The sequence below is a fragment of the Herpailurus yagouaroundi genome, unplaced genomic scaffold (genome assembly GCF_014898765.1).
Source record: "Herpailurus yagouaroundi ecotype Mexico unplaced genomic scaffold, PumYag 28, whole genome shotgun sequence".
Classification (NCBI taxonomy): domain Eukaryota; kingdom Metazoa; phylum Chordata; class Mammalia; order Carnivora; family Felidae; genus Herpailurus; species Herpailurus yagouaroundi.
In genome coordinates this window covers 132,739,175-132,756,952 of record NW_024412376.1, presented here as the reverse complement: position 1 = coordinate 132,756,952, position 17,778 = coordinate 132,739,175, and the positions used below count along the sequence as shown (strand labels likewise).

Genomic DNA, 17,778 nt, shown 5'->3' with positions numbered 1-17,778 from the left:
GCCACTTAATAAGATCAAGAAAGATTCAACTTGGCGTTTGGGAAAATTAAGAGAGTTTTTTTTTCCTTCTTTCCTAATTCACTAAGAAGTCAACAAAAGGCCAACTTGTGTAATGATTCTTTCATTGAACTTTAAACAAAAAGACAAGAATAAGTAGCCATCTGGGGTTAAATTGAGCCAACAATTCGTAACTTTCCCTCAATTCCTAGGTCAAAATCAGGTTTTTAAAAAATATTTCCATCTGTGGAGTACAAGTCACATTATCACCTTGGGAAAAAAAAAGTCTAAATGCCGAGACAACAAGGATAGAAGAGAACAATAAAAAACAGTCACATAACAATCAGACACGATGCACTGGCTCTAAGGCACCCTGGAGTTTCTTTTCTAATCCTCAGTTTGAAATAATCACATCCTGAAGCTAGACACCCAGCACCCAAACATGTGGCCACAGAGAAACCCCACTGGCTAAATTCAGTGTCTCAAAAGTGAGTTTCATCTCAGCAACCAGAGAAAGCAGGTAAAGGACTTGTAAGTTTTCATTTTCTGTACATTAACTGGTAAAAGAATGAACATCATTGTAGGATAAATCAAAGAAAACAAAAATACTGATTCAAAGGGACACATGCACCCTGATGTCTATAGCAGCATTATCTACCATAGCCACATTATGGAAACAGCCCAAGTGTCCTTCAACTAATGAATGCATAAGGAAGAAGATGTATGCATGATTGCACACAAGGCAATACTACACAGCCATAAAAAGAATGAAATCTTGCCATTTGCAAAGATGTGGATGGAGTTAGAGAGTGTTATGCTAAGCAAAATAAGTCAGAGAAAGACAAATACCAAATAATTTCACTCATATGTGGGATTTAAGAAACAAAACGAACAGGCAAAGGGAAAAAAAAGCGAGAGGCAAACCAAGAAACAAACATTTAACTACAGAGAACAAACTGACGGCTACCAGAGGGGAGGTGGTTGGGGGGGGATGGGTGAAATACGTGATGGGGATTAAGGAGGGCACTTGTGATGAGTACCAGGTGATGTATGGAAGGGTTGAACCACTATATTGTACACCTGAAACTAATATTTCACTGTATGTTAATTGGAATTTAAATAAAAACTTTAAAAAAAAGAAAAAATTATAAACTGAAGAAAATAAACCCTTTAACATAAAGTTGCCACAGAAGTTTCAGACCCTTAGCAAAGCATTCAGGTATTTCTTCTAGGTGCAGATGATTACATACGTAGGCTATAAATATAGGCTGAATAAAGAGATTAATTAACTACCACACACTAAAAGTAGGTAGGCTAGCAAAAAACTAGTAATGACACTACAGAAAGGCTCAAATTCATCACACTCCCAGAGTAGATATAACAACAGCTAAAAATAAACTGAATGTATTTACTCCTCATTTGGTTATACAAATTAAGCATTCAGAATTTTAAAGAAAGTCTTCAAAATCTAATAATCGAGTATCATCCTATAAATGTTACCATTTCTGAGAAGGGTAAGCAAGGGGAGGATAATTAGACCCAGTAGGTAACTGGGAAACAGACAAAAAATTTTACCCTAATACCTACATGCACTTGGTTTATGGTTGGCAACCTACATGGCTTTATACAGTCTGTTCCTCCTCCTCTCTGCAAAGTAAGCAAATTCACTACCCCAGTGTTTTTCAGCATTGTTGCACTTCAGAATTACCTGGGAGAGAAAATATTAGTGCTTGATCCATATGCCCAATGGACCAGACTGATTCCACTGGTCTGTGATGCATCCAGGTATCAGTATTATTTAGAAGCTCCCAATCTGATTCGCTGTGCAACCCGGGTCGAGCAGCACTGAGGTACACACAACAAGGCTATAAAACAATCCACAGTACACAAGCCTCCCCCTGCCTGACCACGTCGGACACACTTTACATTAAAGATGGCAGACAGAATCATTCTTCTTCACGTCATTTCTCTAACCACTATTCATAACTGTGAAAATAAAGTTACAAAAGTGGAGTAAGTCCACCTGCGAACTTTTATCACAATCATTCTGGCATTGATGGTGGAATGAGCCCAACTTAAGCTTAAGGTATAGAGCACCATATCAAATTTGGGTAAAATCTATACACAGAGATCTTGTTTTATTTATTTAATTTTGTCAGATAGGACATGGCCTGGGTTATAAAAAAAAAAAAAGTAAAGTAAGATAGACTAGATAGGTGGGAACTGGAAAGGGTCAAACTTGTCACAGCCATTAGGATAACAATACAGTGGCAGGGCAAGGGAGGAATCCAGGAAAAATGGTCATGGACAACAGATGCACCCAGAATCAAAGAGCTCCAACATGGAGCGACGGGTTTGTCCAGACAGCTGGCCAAGAGCAATAGTGGGGAAGGTGAAAGCAAATGATATTCAGAACTCTTGGCAGGCCTGGTTTGGCATCAGACTTGCTCACAAGTACAGTTTCAAGCTATGGTCAGGAAGGAGGGTCTCCTCTCCCAGAGTAAGGAAGGCAGGGCCCCACTCCAGGAGCTCTGAGATGCTGTGATAGGCACCAAGGTCAAGGAAATGGTGACAGGGTGATTCATGCCATATCCTTAGAGTGCTAAGTCAGAGCTCCTTAAATGTCTCCTATCTTTAAGGTTTGCAGGGCTGGGGCAGGGCTAAGTCCACACAAAGGTGAGGGAGAGATCAGAGGAAAAGTTGGGACGCAGATGCTGGAAAGGGATTTCTTTGACACCAAGCTGCATTTCTTTTAGGACCTGAGGTAAGCAATGAGACCCAAGCCAATTGCAGAAGCTATTCTAGATTGTGTCAGAATAAACCAACTCTCAGATCCACCCTCGTATACCACTGTTTGCCTGCTTCCCTCATGAAAGCCAATCTTGTATTCTAAATAGGTCTGGCCTACTAAAGTGGTTTCCTGGTCGAGAATCCAGGTTAACTCTGGCCTTCTTAATAATAACCTCTGCCTCAACTGTCACCTGACTAATCGGATCCTGTTAAATACAACCCCAGATAGATCAAGATCAGTCATCTTCAGGGCACCTGGGTGGCTCCCTCAGACTCCGGATCAGGTCATAATCTCACAGTTCATGAATTCAAACCCTGCATCGGGCTCTGGGCTGACAGCTCAGCGCCTGCAGCCTGCTTCAGATTCTCTCTCTCTCTCTCTCTCTCTCTCTCTCTCTCTCTCTCTCTCTCTGCCCCTCCCCTGCACGCACTCTGTCTCTTTCAAAAATAAACATTGAAAAAATTTTTTAAAAAAAGATCACTGATCTTCAAAGATGTCTCACACAAAATAATGAACAGAGGCTCAATTTAAAATGGACATTTTTGGGGCGCCTGGGTGGCTCAGTCGGTTGAGTGTCCGACTTTGGCTCAGGTCATGATCTCACAGCTCATGAGTTCGAGCCCCGTGTCGGGCTCTGTGCTCACAGCTCAGAGCCTGGAGCCTGCTTCTGCTTCTGTGTCTCCCTCTCTCTCTGCCCCTAACCCACTGACATTCTGTCTCTCTCTCAAAAATAAATAAACATTAAAAATAAATAAATAAAATAAAATGGACATTTCCTTTTGCCCAGTTAGCTGTGTAAATGACTGGGAAGCCAAGTGCTACAGTCCCCTTAGATTAACCAAAGTGATGGCAATGCTGTATATAAAAGCACACTACTCAAAGTTACTATCTATGTATACACATCACGTGTTAACATTTAAGCGGAAAATAATAGGAAGGTAGAGCAGGATGGCTTTTGCTCATTAAAGAGATTTAAAAAGAGAATTAAAAAAAGAAAAACAAAAAACAATAGCTCCAAAAGATGCCATGATGTACTTACATAAAACCTCTAAATTGCCACAAGGGCCATGTCAAAAGCAGTATCATTTAAGCACTGACAAGGTTTTATGAGCGTATTCTTGACAGCCTTCTATTGTAAGAAAAGAAGCTGAGAGGCACAGCCACACATATATTTTTAATACGCTTACTTCGAGCCATGATTTCCACTGTGTAGTTTTATTCTGAAGAATGCTAGTAAATCCTAACATGTAAACACATGGTAGAGGTGTAGTTTGCAAACTGTGCTGCCCAGAATGACAGCCACTAGCCACGTGGGCAACTGACAACATGAGACTAGTGCAAACTGAGATGTGCTATAAATACAAAATACGCAGCTCTCTGAAATGTAACACGAAAACTGAATGCAAAGTACCTCACTATTAATTTTTATATCCAAAATACAGTGAAATAGTATTTTGGATATACTAGGTAAAAGAAAATATATTATTAAAATTAATTTCACCTGTTTCTTTTCATTTTTAAACTATGGCTACCAGATTATTAAAAACTACACGTGTCTAGCATTTGTAGCTCACATTCTATTTCTCTAAGTGTTGATCTGAGATACGAATGCCAATTTGACATAAACAGATTCCATGGAATCATTAGTTAAATCCCAGTTGGTCTAAATTCTGACCTGTACTCTTAGCAGAAGAGTAGTATCTCTGCTACATTGTAAGGGCCCTTATATGAAACCTTCAAAGTAGTCTGTTGGAACCAGAGTCCACAGGACTTCAGCAGATGAAAATGAACCAATCTTGCTAAAAAAATAGTGTAACCAAAACATACCTGATCAAGTTTAATTGAAAACCCCATTTAAAAATACTTTGTTTCATGACATACAATATAACTTTACAACTTCTAAAGATGAAAATTATCTGAAAAACTACTCAAAGAATTCAGACTGATGGTCAGTGTCAAAATCAAACACCTCACATGTGTTAGCAGTCAAACAAGAACACACAACGTAGATTCTATTGACAATATCTTCATAAAATATAAATCATCTATGAACAAATTATTAGACAGGATTTATTTGAAGATAAATACCAGGAGAGAATACAGGAGAGAAATACCAATAAATGGAGAAAAGAAACCAAGCTTCAATGACCCAACATATGAAAGATGTCAACTTTCTCAGTAAATTCATAAAAATGCAATCTCAATAAATATCCCAACACATTTTTTTAAGTGTTTACTTATTTTTGAGAGAGAGAGAGAGAGAATAGGGGAGGGGCAGAGAGAGAGAAAGACACAGAATCTGAAGCAGGCTCCAGGCTCTGAGCTGTTAGCATATATCCCAATGCAGGGCTCAAACCCACAAACTGCACGATCATAACCTAAGCCCAAGTCGGACGCTTAACCAACTGAGCCACCTAGGCGCCTGTCTCAAAACATTTCTTTTTTTTTAAATTTTTTTTTCAACGTTTATTTATTTTTGGGACAGAGAGAGACAGAGCATGAACGGGCGAGGGGCAGAGAGAGAGGGAGACACAGAATCGGAAACAGGCTCCAGGCTCCAGAGCCATCAGCCCAGAGCCTGACGCGGGGCTCGAACTCACGGACCGCGAGATCGTGACCTGGCTGAAGTCGGACGCTTAACCGACTGCGCCACCCAGGCGCCCCAACTCAAAACATTTTTAATCTTGACCGAGTGATGCATTCACTGGGTCAAGTGGAAAAATAAACATGAAAAAAATCAGATAAAAGAGCAGCGAGAGTAAGAGAGCTATGAGGATAGTTCCTAATTGCGGTAATGGAAGTTGATAGTAGGGGTCAAAAGAGACCAAAACAGAGAGGGGAGGGCAGAGAAAAGGGGGAGAGAATGCTCCCAGAAATGACTCAACTATATATGTCAGTTTAGTAGATAAAAGAAACACCTCAAAGCAATATGAAAAGAATGTAGTATTAAATACATGGTTATTATCTCACGTGGATTATAATTTGAGGAAAAATAAAATTAGATCCCTACCTCCCAGTTCACAACAAAACAAACCCCACAGGAATTGCACATACAGCTGTTTAAACTGAAATGCAAAAGTACTAGAAGAAAAATGTAAGTGAAAAATTACCTTTACCTTGAAATGGGAAATATGACATTAAAGCATATATTTTAATGACAAAACTGAAAGATGATACATCATAAAAATTAACTTGGATATAGGGAAGGGTCCAAGATGGCGATGTAGAAAGACCTTAAAATGCCCTCTTTGGTGGACACACTGAATCTACACCTACATATGGATGACTGCAGCTTCTGTACAACAAAAGTTAGAGAAACCACATAGAGGGTAGCAGGAGAGTCAGAGACATGGTAACAACTGGGAATGCCTACCTCCAACACCATGAACAGCAGTACTGAGGGACTGTAAGCAGACTCATCTGTCCTGGGGCACAGACAAAAAGCTTCAGTTTAAAAGAACTGTATCCACCAAGCACTGGCGGGCCTGCTGGAACTCCCCAAGTCAGTGGGGTTGGCCACCAGCAGCCCTGTTACATTATATTACCCCTCCACCTGGATAGTGCAGACAAAATTGGGGTCTGGGCACCCTGGCTGGTCTGCTGCCTCAGTGAGCGTGGGCCCATAACCCTGGCCAGCCACAGTTTAAAACAGCAAATAGAATATAAAGGAAGTTATCCAGAAATGTGCTAAACCACAAGGGAGCCATGGAATACTCTCCAGAGTTAGACGGGTTGATGAGCGCCACTGTTTGTTGACAGAGCAGATGGGAGCTGAGTCTGGGCATCCCAGCTGGCCTGCTGCCTCAGTGAGCCTGGACCCCTCGCCGACACCAGCTCAAGCCATCCCACCAAAGTGGGCCCCAGTGCGGTACATGCTGGGACACCCTGGACAGTACCCACGATAGCTACAGCCATCTTGTCAAGGGCACTCAAGGGCAAAGCATCCCAGAACACTCCAGGCTTGCACAGCCCCAGCTACATATCCTCACTCAGCAACCAGGCCATATGAGGCCAATATTCCTAATAAACATATATGCAAAAATCCTCAACTAAATACTGGCCAAACCACATTCAACAATACATTAGAAGAATCATTTACCATGATCAACTGATATTTATCCCAGAATGCAAGAATGGTTCAATACCCAAAAATCAATCAACACGATGCACCATATTTGGGGCATCTGGGTGGCTCAGTAGGTTGAGTGTCTGACTTTGGCTCAGGTCACAATCTCATGCCTTCTGAGTTTAAGCCCTGCATTGGGGTTCTGTGCTGACAGCTTGGAGACTGGAGCCTGGAGCCTACTTCAGATTCTGTCTCCATCTCTCTCTCTTGGCCCCTTCCCTGCTCACACACTGTCACTGCCTCTCTCTCTCTGAAATATAAATAAACATTAAAAAAAATTAAAAAACATGATGCATCACATTAACAAAATGAAGGAAAAAACCCATATAATCATCTCAACAGATGCAGAAAAAGCATTTGACAAAATTCAATATCCATAGATAAAACTCTTAAAGTGGGTTTAGAAGGAATATATCTCAACATAATAAAGGCCATATATGACAAACCCACAGCTAACATCATACTCCATGGGGAAAAGCTGAAGGCCTTTCCTCTAAGATCAGGAATAAGACAAGTATGTCAATGCATGTCACATTTACTTATGATAATACTGGAAGTCCTAGACACAGCAATCAGACAAGAAAAAGAAAGAAAAGGCATCCAAATTGGTAAGGAAGAAGTAAAACTATTTGCAGATTACATGATTATACACACACATACTATATATGCACATATACACAAATATATATAAAACCCTAAAGACTTCACCAAGAAATTGTAATAAATGAAGTCAGTAAAGTTGCAGGATACAAAATACACAGAAATCTGTTGTGTTTCTATACACTAATAACAAAATAGCAGAAAGAGAAACTAAGAAAACAATTCTACTTACAACTGAACTCCCCCCCGCCCCACCGAAAATACCTAAAAACCAAATAAGTAAAAGACTTGTACTCTGAAAACTAAAACATTGATTGAAGAAATTGAAGATGACACAAATGGAAAGATATACTGTGCTCATAGATGGAAGAATATTGTTAAAATATCCATACTGCCCAAAGCAATCTATAGATTCAATGCAATGCCTATCAAAAACCAATAGTATTTTAAACAGAACTAGAACAAAGAATCCTAAAATTTATAAGAAACCACAAAGGACCCTGAATAGCCAAAGTAATCTTGAAAAAGAAGAACAAAGTAGGAGGGGACCACAATCCTAGATTTCAAGCCATACTACATACAAAGCTATGGTAATCAAAACAGTATGGCATTGGCACAAAAATATATACATCAATGGAACAGGATAGAGAGCCCAGAAATAAGCCCATGCTTATATGGTTAATTAATCTAAAACAAAGGTGGGGCACCTGGGTGGCTCGGTTGGTTAAGCATCCAACTTCAGGTCAGGTCACGATCTCATGGTTTTTGGGTTGGAGCCCCATGTTGGGCTCTGTGCTGACAGCTCAGAACCTGTAGCCTGCTTCAGATTCTGTGTCTCCCTCTTTTTCTGCCCCTACCCTGCTTGTGCTCTCTCTCTTAAAAAATGAATAAATAGCCAATTAAGCATTGAACTTTAGCTCAGGTAATGATCTCAGGGTTCGTGGGTTGGAGCTCCACATCAGGCTCTATGCTGACAGCTCAGAGCCTGGAGCCTGCTTCAGATTCTGTGTCTCCCTCTCTCTCTGCCCCTCACTTGCTCATGCTCTGTCTCTCTCAAAAGTGAATAACATTTAAAAAAAATTATTTTTAAAATTACAACAAGGGAAGCCAGAATACACAAAGGGGAAAAAGACAGCCTCTTCAATAAATGGTGTTTGGAGAACCAGATAGCTACATGCAAAATAATGAAACTAGACCCCTTGTTTATGTCATACACCAAAACAAACTCAAAATGGATTAAAGAGATGAGATATGTAAGATATGAAAGAATAAAACTCCTTAAAGAAAAAATAAGCATGGAGCACCTGGGTGGCTCAGTCAGTTAAGCATCTGACTCTTGATTTCGGCTGAGGTCATGATCTCACAGTTTGGGAGATTGAGCACAGAGCCTCCTTGGGATTCTCCCTCTTCCCCTCTCTCTGCCCATCCCCAAATTGCCTGTGCACACACATGTACTCTCTCTGTCTCTCAAAATAAATAAGTAAACTTAAAAAAAAAAAAGAAAGAAAAGAAAAAGTAGGCAATAATCTCTTGGACATTAGCCTTAGCAACATTTTTCTAGAGATGTCTCCTGAGGCAAGAGAATTAAAGCAAAAATAAACTATTGGGATCCCACCAAAACAAACACACAAACAAACTTTTGCACAATGAAGAAAATCATCAACAAAATGAAAAAGGAAACCTAGTGAATGGGAGAAGATATTTGCAAATAATATATCTGATTGGGGTTAATATCCAACATATATAAAGAAGTTATACAACTATCAAGAAGACAAATAATCTGATTAAAAATGGGCAGATGACATGAAGAGACATTTTTCCAAAGATGTACAGAAGGCCAAGAGACACATGAGAGTATCTTAACATCACTAACCATCAGGGGAATGCAAATCAAAACCACAATGAGATATCACCTTACACCTGTCAGAATGGCTGTTATTGGAAAGACAAATAAGTGTTGGCGAGGATGTGAAGAAAAAGGAACCCTCATTTACCATTAAGGAGAATGTAAACTGGTATAGCCACTATGGAAAACAATAAGGAGATTGTACAAAAAAATTGAAAATGTAAATACCATGTGATCCAGTAATACTACCACTGGGTACTTACCCAAAGGAAACGAAAACACTAATTTGAAAAGATATATGCACCCCTATGTTTATTGCAGCACTATTTACCATACTCAAGATATGGAAGCAACCCAAGAATCCACCGATGGATGGATCCACACACACATATATACATATAATGGAATATTACTTAGCCACAAAGAAGAATGAAATCTTGCCATTTGAGACAACACATCCCTGTGGGATGGGCCTACAGAACCTAAGTGAAAAAGGTCAGAGGAAGACAAATTACATGATTTCACTTATGTGTGGAATTTCATAAATAAAAGAAATGAACAAAGAAACAAAAAACAGAAACAGACTCACAGATACAGAGAACAAACCGATGGTTGTCAGAGGCAAGGGGGGTAGAAAGGATGGGCAAAATGGGTGAAGGGGAGTGGGAGGTACAGGCTTCCAGGAATGGAATGAAAAAGTCATAGGAATGAAAGGTACAGCATAGGGATTATAGTCAATTATATTGTAACAGTACTGTGAGGTGACAGAAGGTGGCTACACCTGGCAGTGAGCAGAGCATAATGCATGGAGAAGTTCAATCATTATGTTATACATCTGAAACTAATGTAACATTGTATGCCAACTACAATGATTTTTTTAATTTAAAAAATGCTTCTGAAAATTAACATACACTAGAAAACACTACAAAGAAGTTAACAAACTATAAGCAGCGAAAAATTACTAACTTTAACATATGAGAAGTTCTTAAATTTCAATACAAAACAAATTCCATGTCATTTTAGGACAAAATATATTCAACCTAATATCTGAAAGCTTGTAAACTTAGAGATTCATTTTTTGCATCAGATATTCATAAGGGTGAGAAAGGTGGCAATACAATGTTGGAGAAGGAATAGAGAAGTATGCACTCTTGGTTACTTTCAGTAGCTGTATAAATTGATACAATCTTTCCAGCAATTTTGAAATATGTATCAATAGGCATTTAAAAGATGCATACTTTTGATCCAGAAATCCCTTTCCTAGGGCCTTTTTACAAAGAAATAATCAGAAAAGTGTACAAATGTCTAAAAATGCTTATTCAAGAATCCTTTTTAAAAACCTGAAATGACCTAAATGCCATAGAAAATCCCTTAGTAATTATACACTAACATAAAAATGTTAAGCTTTCATGAAATTAATGATCTATGTATTCAGCAAATAGTATTGAGCCCCTACTAAATTCTAGGCTCAGCTCTAGACAGAGAATATAAACTATCACTGTTTCCCCCTGGAAAGTAGTTGCAAATATATATATATATATATATATATATATATATACACACACATATATATATATTAAAATGTTAACAGTAGTTATATTTGGAAGGCATAGTTTGGGGTGATTTTTACTGTCTTTCTGACACCTTTTACAGTGCACATTTTTTTCCAGTGAGCAAGTGTGAAACTTCTAAGATCCAGAGAACAATGTTAGGCTTTTCCATTAAAAACAAAGTTCAGAGTTATCCATTCATGTGACAAACATGGAGGGCCACTACCCTAAGTGCAGTGTAGAGCAGTAAACAGATCACACTGTTCACACTGTTGTTTTTGTTTTTTGTTTTGTTTTGTTTTTAAATTGCTCTCGCAGGATGAGGGTGTCAAATAGGTCTAGTTGTAAGGCATCTCTAGATTATCTTACCTCTAAGTCATAAGATTAATTTATTCATTCAACAGTATCTGAGCTTCTATTACATTCCAGGCAACGTCCTCAGTGGGAGCCATGTATCGGTAAACAAAATAGACAAAAATCCCCGCCTTTAGTTTAGGGAATTTACAATCCAGAGAATAATAGCTTTGAAAGGTACGGGCTCCAGCTAGTAGTGAAGAATGAGACTGCTGCCTTTACAACATTTACATTCTAATGAAACTCTGTGAACAGAAACCCATACTATAGGGTTCATACCATAGAAACCCAACTTCAAAACTATACTCACCACACAAACTTTCCTATGGTTGTAAAGTAGCACATGATTCAGTTCTCACTGTTTTTGAAATGACATGATGAAAATGTGAACAATATGCTATATTTTAGAAAACCTTAAAAATTTTAGTTCTGCCACACTTACTATCTCTAGAATTGCACTAAGAGAAATGAAATGTATTGGGGATTCTCAAATACTGATTTTGTGAAGTATCACTATACTCACATTCCCACTCACAATGCTGTATCAGTTCTAAATCTAAAACCGATCTCCAGGTTTCCTTTGGGATCTCATTCATTCACCACACCTTTTTGTCTCATCACCCAACTAGCTGGCACACAGCAGGTGCATAATACATGCTTATTAAAGGAATAGGTATTCTTAGTCATCTTTTACCTGGACAAATGAAACCTCCCCCAAATTTCCCTTTAACAATTCTTACAGAAACTACTCAAATGTTCCTTTCGCTATCTTTTAAGTAAATAAAACACAATATGCTATAAAATTGCAAACATTTTAAAGTTGCCATTTACACAGACTAGTTTAGGAAAACAATGCCTAAAACAACTAAATTGATCACTTCGCACATATTTTACACAACCAAATGAATGTCTTACATTTTAGCCTAATATTCAGCAGAAGAAAATGCAAACTATTGGACAGGTGTGTGTGTATGTGTACATTTCCTTAGTTTTGAACAATTTAATGCTTATTATTTTATCAATTATGAGGTCCAGAACACTCCTTTATTTCAAGCAAGAGCCTTTGCCAATCTCAACACCTGAAGGTCTCTGTGCCTGTTAGCTGTGTACCCAATAGCCATTCTTTCTTTCTCCTTTAGTAATAAAACACTGAGTAATGTGGCTAGCTAGAAAATTCCATTCCCAGCTTCCCTTGCAGATGGAAGCCACAGTAAAATAAACAAGAGTCTTTGTGTGGTACTTCCAGGAAAACCCTTTGGTCTTTCACCTTTTTGTGTTTTCCTACCTGGAGCTTTTCCATGATGGTTGGAACCCCAGCAACCATGTTATGACTTCATGGAAGATGGTGAAGCAGAAAGGTGTAAGGAGACAATGTCCCTTCCAATTTTATGTATCAAGCATAGCTGCTCTGGACTGCTTACCTCCATTCTAGTGTTACAAGAGAAAATTTTGTATAAACCACCACAATTTCAGTCCCTGATTCTAACATTCCTAATGTTGTATTCAGAGACTCATTTGATTTAGCTGGGGTAAAAATGAAGAAATTCAGAATTCTTAGTCTTCCGTTTCATCCTGTTTTGCTTTCTGGAAAATTTATCTACTCTCAGGGATTACCTATTACCTCTGAACTCAAGATTCCCATTTGATTTTGCCCGCATCTAACTTCCAATTCTAAGTATCTTCAAAACACAGCCCCTTGGATATCCCACAATTACTACTTCTCATTGTATTGACTCTCCTCAATTTCCTTATCTTTTAATAATTTTCCCAGTCAGTCAGATTCAAGACTAAAGCAGAGGTCCTCAAAACATGTTTCACTTACACCAGAACATCCTGGGACGTTCATTGAGAATGTAGATTCTCAGTCCTGCAGATCTAATGAAGAAAATCTTCATGAGTAACACCCCCAAAATGCGGCTTTAATGAGATACTAGAGATCTTACAAACATTAGAATTCAAAATTCCTGCTTTAGAATTTCCTTTTATTTTAATCCATTTGTCTCCCGATCTATATTGCTATGTTCTATGATGTGACTTTTGTGACCCCCTTTCCTACTATTCTCCCCCACACTGTTCCTTTAACACTCCTGACTCTCTTGTCTTGGGGGCCTGTGCTGTGACTATTCCCTCTACCTAGAACACTCTTCCTTCCCCTAGATCTCCACAAGGCTAATTCCTTCACTTTCTCCATGGCATCTTTTCAGTGAAGGCCAGCCTAATCAACCTATTTAAAATTGTAATCCATCCACCAACCTTATGCATCGTACCTTCCTGTTATATTTCCTGTAGTACTTACTACATAACAAATTCAGTAATTTGCTAATTCATTGTGTTTTCCTGGTCTCTTAACTCACTAAAATGTAAGCACCTCCAGGGCAGAGCTTTTTTCTATCCTGTTCACCAATGTATCCCAAGTACCTGAAATAGAACTTGTAGGAGCTCAACAGATACCTGCTGAATGAGTTAATGTTTTACTCAGAATATCTCAGATTCCTCCCTTCCCATTCTCACTGCTGTACTTCAAAACTAATCCTGACCTTTGTCATTACTAGATTTTTTTTTTTTTTTTTAATGATAAGAGTCTATCTTGCCATTCTCTCCAAACCATCCAACATGCTTCCAGATGCATCTTTCTAAGACATTTACTTTTTTGGGGATGTCATTCCCCTATGATGATTTGGGGCCTAACTGGCCCTGTTACATACATTACACACTGGACTCATGCTTGAAGGAGAAACGGGTTAGACAAACTCTAAGATCTCCTTCAAATACTTGATTCTGTATCCAAATGACTCATTTTCGTATTTGAAATACCTTGTAATCTAGCAGTAATTTACCTATACATATTTATATCCTGCTCCTTCCAAGTTTCCCCTGCTCCTGGCTAATTTCCTTAACATCTCTCAAATAAGCTATGCTGACTTTCACCATTTTTTCAATTGGTGACTCTCTACCTTTAACACCCTCCCAACTACTGAAAGAAAAAAAAAAAAAAAAGGCAATATCCTTTGAAATCTTGCTACACAGACCTGAAGGCCAGTGCCATCCAGCATTATCTGGGAGTTTGTCAGAAATGCAACAGCTGCAGCCCCATCCCAGACCTACCAACTTGGAATCTATACCTAACAAGATCCCTAGATGACTGATGTGCTCCTTAAAGTTTGGGAAGCACTCATCTCAAATTATTCCTCAATGAAGCAGTCACTCGGCAGGCCTCATGTTCTATGTCCTGACCTCCAATGGTATGTATGTCAGCCATAGAAAGCACAATGTTCAATTAATAGCATCCCCTCGTGGACTATTTATTCCTTATTTCTTGTAAGTTCTCTAGCCCTAATTGGGATGTAAATAACTTGTACACAGGAAAGCTGTGCATCTGGCCAATCTGGCTGCAGGGAACAGAAACCCATTTAAGTCACTTGGAGGGAAAAAAAGAGCTTATTCTAACACTGCTTGGGAACAGTGACTAGAAAACTCAGGGAGGGAGGAGTTCCAAGGCTGGGCTACCGCCTGTCAGCATCTGTCTCTCTGCCCCATTCTCTCCATCCAATCCATTCTCTCTCCTATTTTTCTCTGTTTACCATAGTTCCTGCTTCCTCATGACAGCAGCATTCATGTGACCTATTAGAGCCAGCCATTCTTTCCTCCACTAGCCTATTCACCTCTGTCCCTTTCTGTTTCAATTTTCACCCTCCGGCTGTAAGCTTAACTCTTCCCATGAGAGAGATGCTCACCACAGAGAATCTTTTTGAGCCAAACCACAAGGTTACAAGTATCTGCGCTACCTTGTAGGATTGTCTGCCCTTGAGTCATGAGACCACCCTGGTCCAATCGGCTGAGCCAAAGGCGTTGCAGTTCAGAACAAGGCCCTTTAGGCAGCAGGAGCTGTCAAAGGAGAATATTCCTTAGGAAAGAAGTGTGGGCAGGGCGGGCAATGAGCCATATCTCCAACCCACAGAGTCATTATTTATGTTGTCCTCACCATAGTCCTGAGCAACCTACTGAGCACATAATAAACTGAAACCAACCACTATGCGAGGGAAGAGTCATTCACCAAGCTCCATTATGGCCCTGACACTGGGATGCACAGGGAATACAAAGATTAAATAAAAAAGTCCTTATTTTCCCAGAGCTCTAAGTCCAAACGTGTCACTGAACCAGCTACTTGACCTTGGGCAAGTACCTCAACGTGAGCCACGGTTTCCTCAACTATCGGATGAGACCACCTTCACTTACCTCCAGGAGTGTTGAGAAAATGCTCGGAAAAATACACATAACAATAAAAAACAATACTGTAGCATTTCGGTATTAATAACACCCACTCACATGCCACAGGTTTTGCATTGTTTTCTGGTCTTTTCTCTTTTTCTGATTTCCCACGATACATGGTTCATTAGTTGCTGCTATTTGAAAAAACAATCCCAATTATTACCACTCTATTTTCATTACCTGTATGGTCACTCAGATGATTAGAAATATTCATTCATTTCACTCAGATGTACAAGATGAAAAAGAACGAATAAATTTTTTACTGTGTACTTTTAAAAAATGATACTACCATTTATTCACCTTGTATCCAAAATTGTCATGTCTTACAAACTTTTCCATTACAGTACAAATAACAATAAGTATGTACGAAATTCCTATGTAGGACACAGGTCAGCTTTGACTCTTGTGTGGCCACTACTCAGAACGGTTTCATTTAGTATTGCCTAAACGCTCTAAGAAGTAAACCACAGATACTACAACTCGATGTCCCCATTTTTTTTTTTTTACATGAAGATTCTGAGGAGGAAAAACAGTAAAATGGCCTGTCTCAAGCCCTGGAGTCCTAGTCTCCTAACTGCCAGACCTTTCTAAAACCACTTTACCACCTGCCTCACATTAAGGGACGGGGGTGGAGGGGGGAGGGCGGGAACCAGTGATGACGGCAAGGTAGACTAGTTCTCAAAACCATGTTATTCCACCCTTTGCAAATTCAAGTCCTGGTTTATGGGAGAGAGAAACAAAACAAAACTCGAGATATGTACAACCTTGGCTTTGCCATAAGCAAAATCAAGAAATGTTTACCGAGTGACTGTCACTTGCCAGGAAGAATGCTGAGGGCTCCTGAGATAAGATGGAGAGGGTGTCTCAGCCCTCCAAAAGCTTACTTGCTATACCCTTGGGCATCTGTTGCTCACTGCTGACAGGTGTAGCCATTCAACAGCTGGCCCTGGGTGGAGCAAAGAAAACGGCTTCCACCTAGCTAAAAAGTCAGCTTAGCTGGCCAAAGTGAGGACATCAAGGAAAAGGAAAAACAAAAATGAGATCGCAGACGGAAGCTGGGTGGACTCCACTGCCGGAGGGAGAATTGCAGACCGTAATGCACAGAACCCGCTGGGCACCCAGCCGCAATTAAGGCTCCTCACGCTGTCGGAGGCAAGGGGCTGTGGATCAAAGGATCCTGAATCTGGAAAACGCACCCCGCTCCTTGGGGAGCCGCGGGGAGGGAGCTGCAAAAAGGTGGGTGCCAGAGGCGGGGGCGGCGGGCTGGGGTCTGTTCAATAGGGTGAGGAAGCCAAGTGGAGACAGGGTGGCTGGTGCGCTCGCGGGGAGGGCGGCGGGCAGGACGAGAGCCCTCGGTGACAGGAACCGAATTGTCACGCTGCGGTGTAAAGCAAGCCCTGGGGCTCCCGCCGAGGACACCAATTTCAGGGCTCTAGAGCCGGGAAGGGGTCTGCGAACGCACTGCAGGCGGCGCTGGGAGAAGGATCTGCCAGGGCAGGCACGACAACCAGACTTACCTAGGGGAAGAGGTGGGACGGGGGCATCTTTTCCCTAACACACACACACACACGGCCCGACCCCAAGCTGGCCCTGAGCCACCCCCGTGCGCGCTGCGCGCACAGCCCCGCGCTGCGGCGGCCGCTCACCCTCCGCGCGGGAGCGGATTTCCGACACTGTCCTCCGCATGGTGGGCATCGCTGCGCCCGCCGCAGGTGGATCCTCAGCTGGGACTCTGCACCTGTCACGGCGCCGCGCGGGCGGGAGACCTGGCTGCGCGGCGCCGAGTGCTCAGCGGCCGCGCGGGCCCCGCTGCCCACCCAGGGCAGCGCCGCCGCCGGACGGCCCCCGCACGCCGGAGCTGGAGGAAGAGACTACGAAGGTGGTGGCGTCTGCGGCGCTAGCGAGCTCTCCCGGCAGCCGCCGAGGGGGCGGCTCGGCGAGGGGAGGAGCTCGGGTGCCGACGCCGGGGGAGGGGTCGCCGAGGCTCGCGCTCACTCGCTCCCGCGGCAGCCCGGCAGGGAAGTCGGGAGAGGGGCGGGGAGAGAGCCGGGAGAACCTCCTCCGCCCCGCCCCGCCCCGGGCCGCACCATTCCTGCGGGGGAAGGGTGGTCAGCTCCCAGCCTCCTCTTCACCCCCCGGGCGCCCTCGCTCCGTCTCGCAGCTTCGGCTCGTCCCGTCCTTGCTCCACACGGTTCTGACTCTGCCGAAGTCTTGACCAGAGAGGAAGGTGTGCTTTGGCCCCTGT

General features: G+C 41.4%; 1 protein-coding gene across 1 annotated transcript in view; it reads right to left on the bottom strand.

Moving 5' to 3' along the window:
* ATP8A1 (ATPase phospholipid transporting 8A1) overlaps positions 1-17,491 on the bottom strand; it is a 230,889-nt gene extending 213,398 nt beyond the window's left edge. The window contains exon 1 of the mRNA XM_040484736.1: positions 17,180-17,491. Coding sequence (XP_040340670.1) covers positions 17,180-17,228 — 49 coding nt within the window. The 5' untranslated portion in view covers positions 17,229-17,491. The remainder of the gene's footprint in view (positions 1-17,179) is intronic.
* Positions 17,492-17,778: the final 287 nt, after the last annotated feature.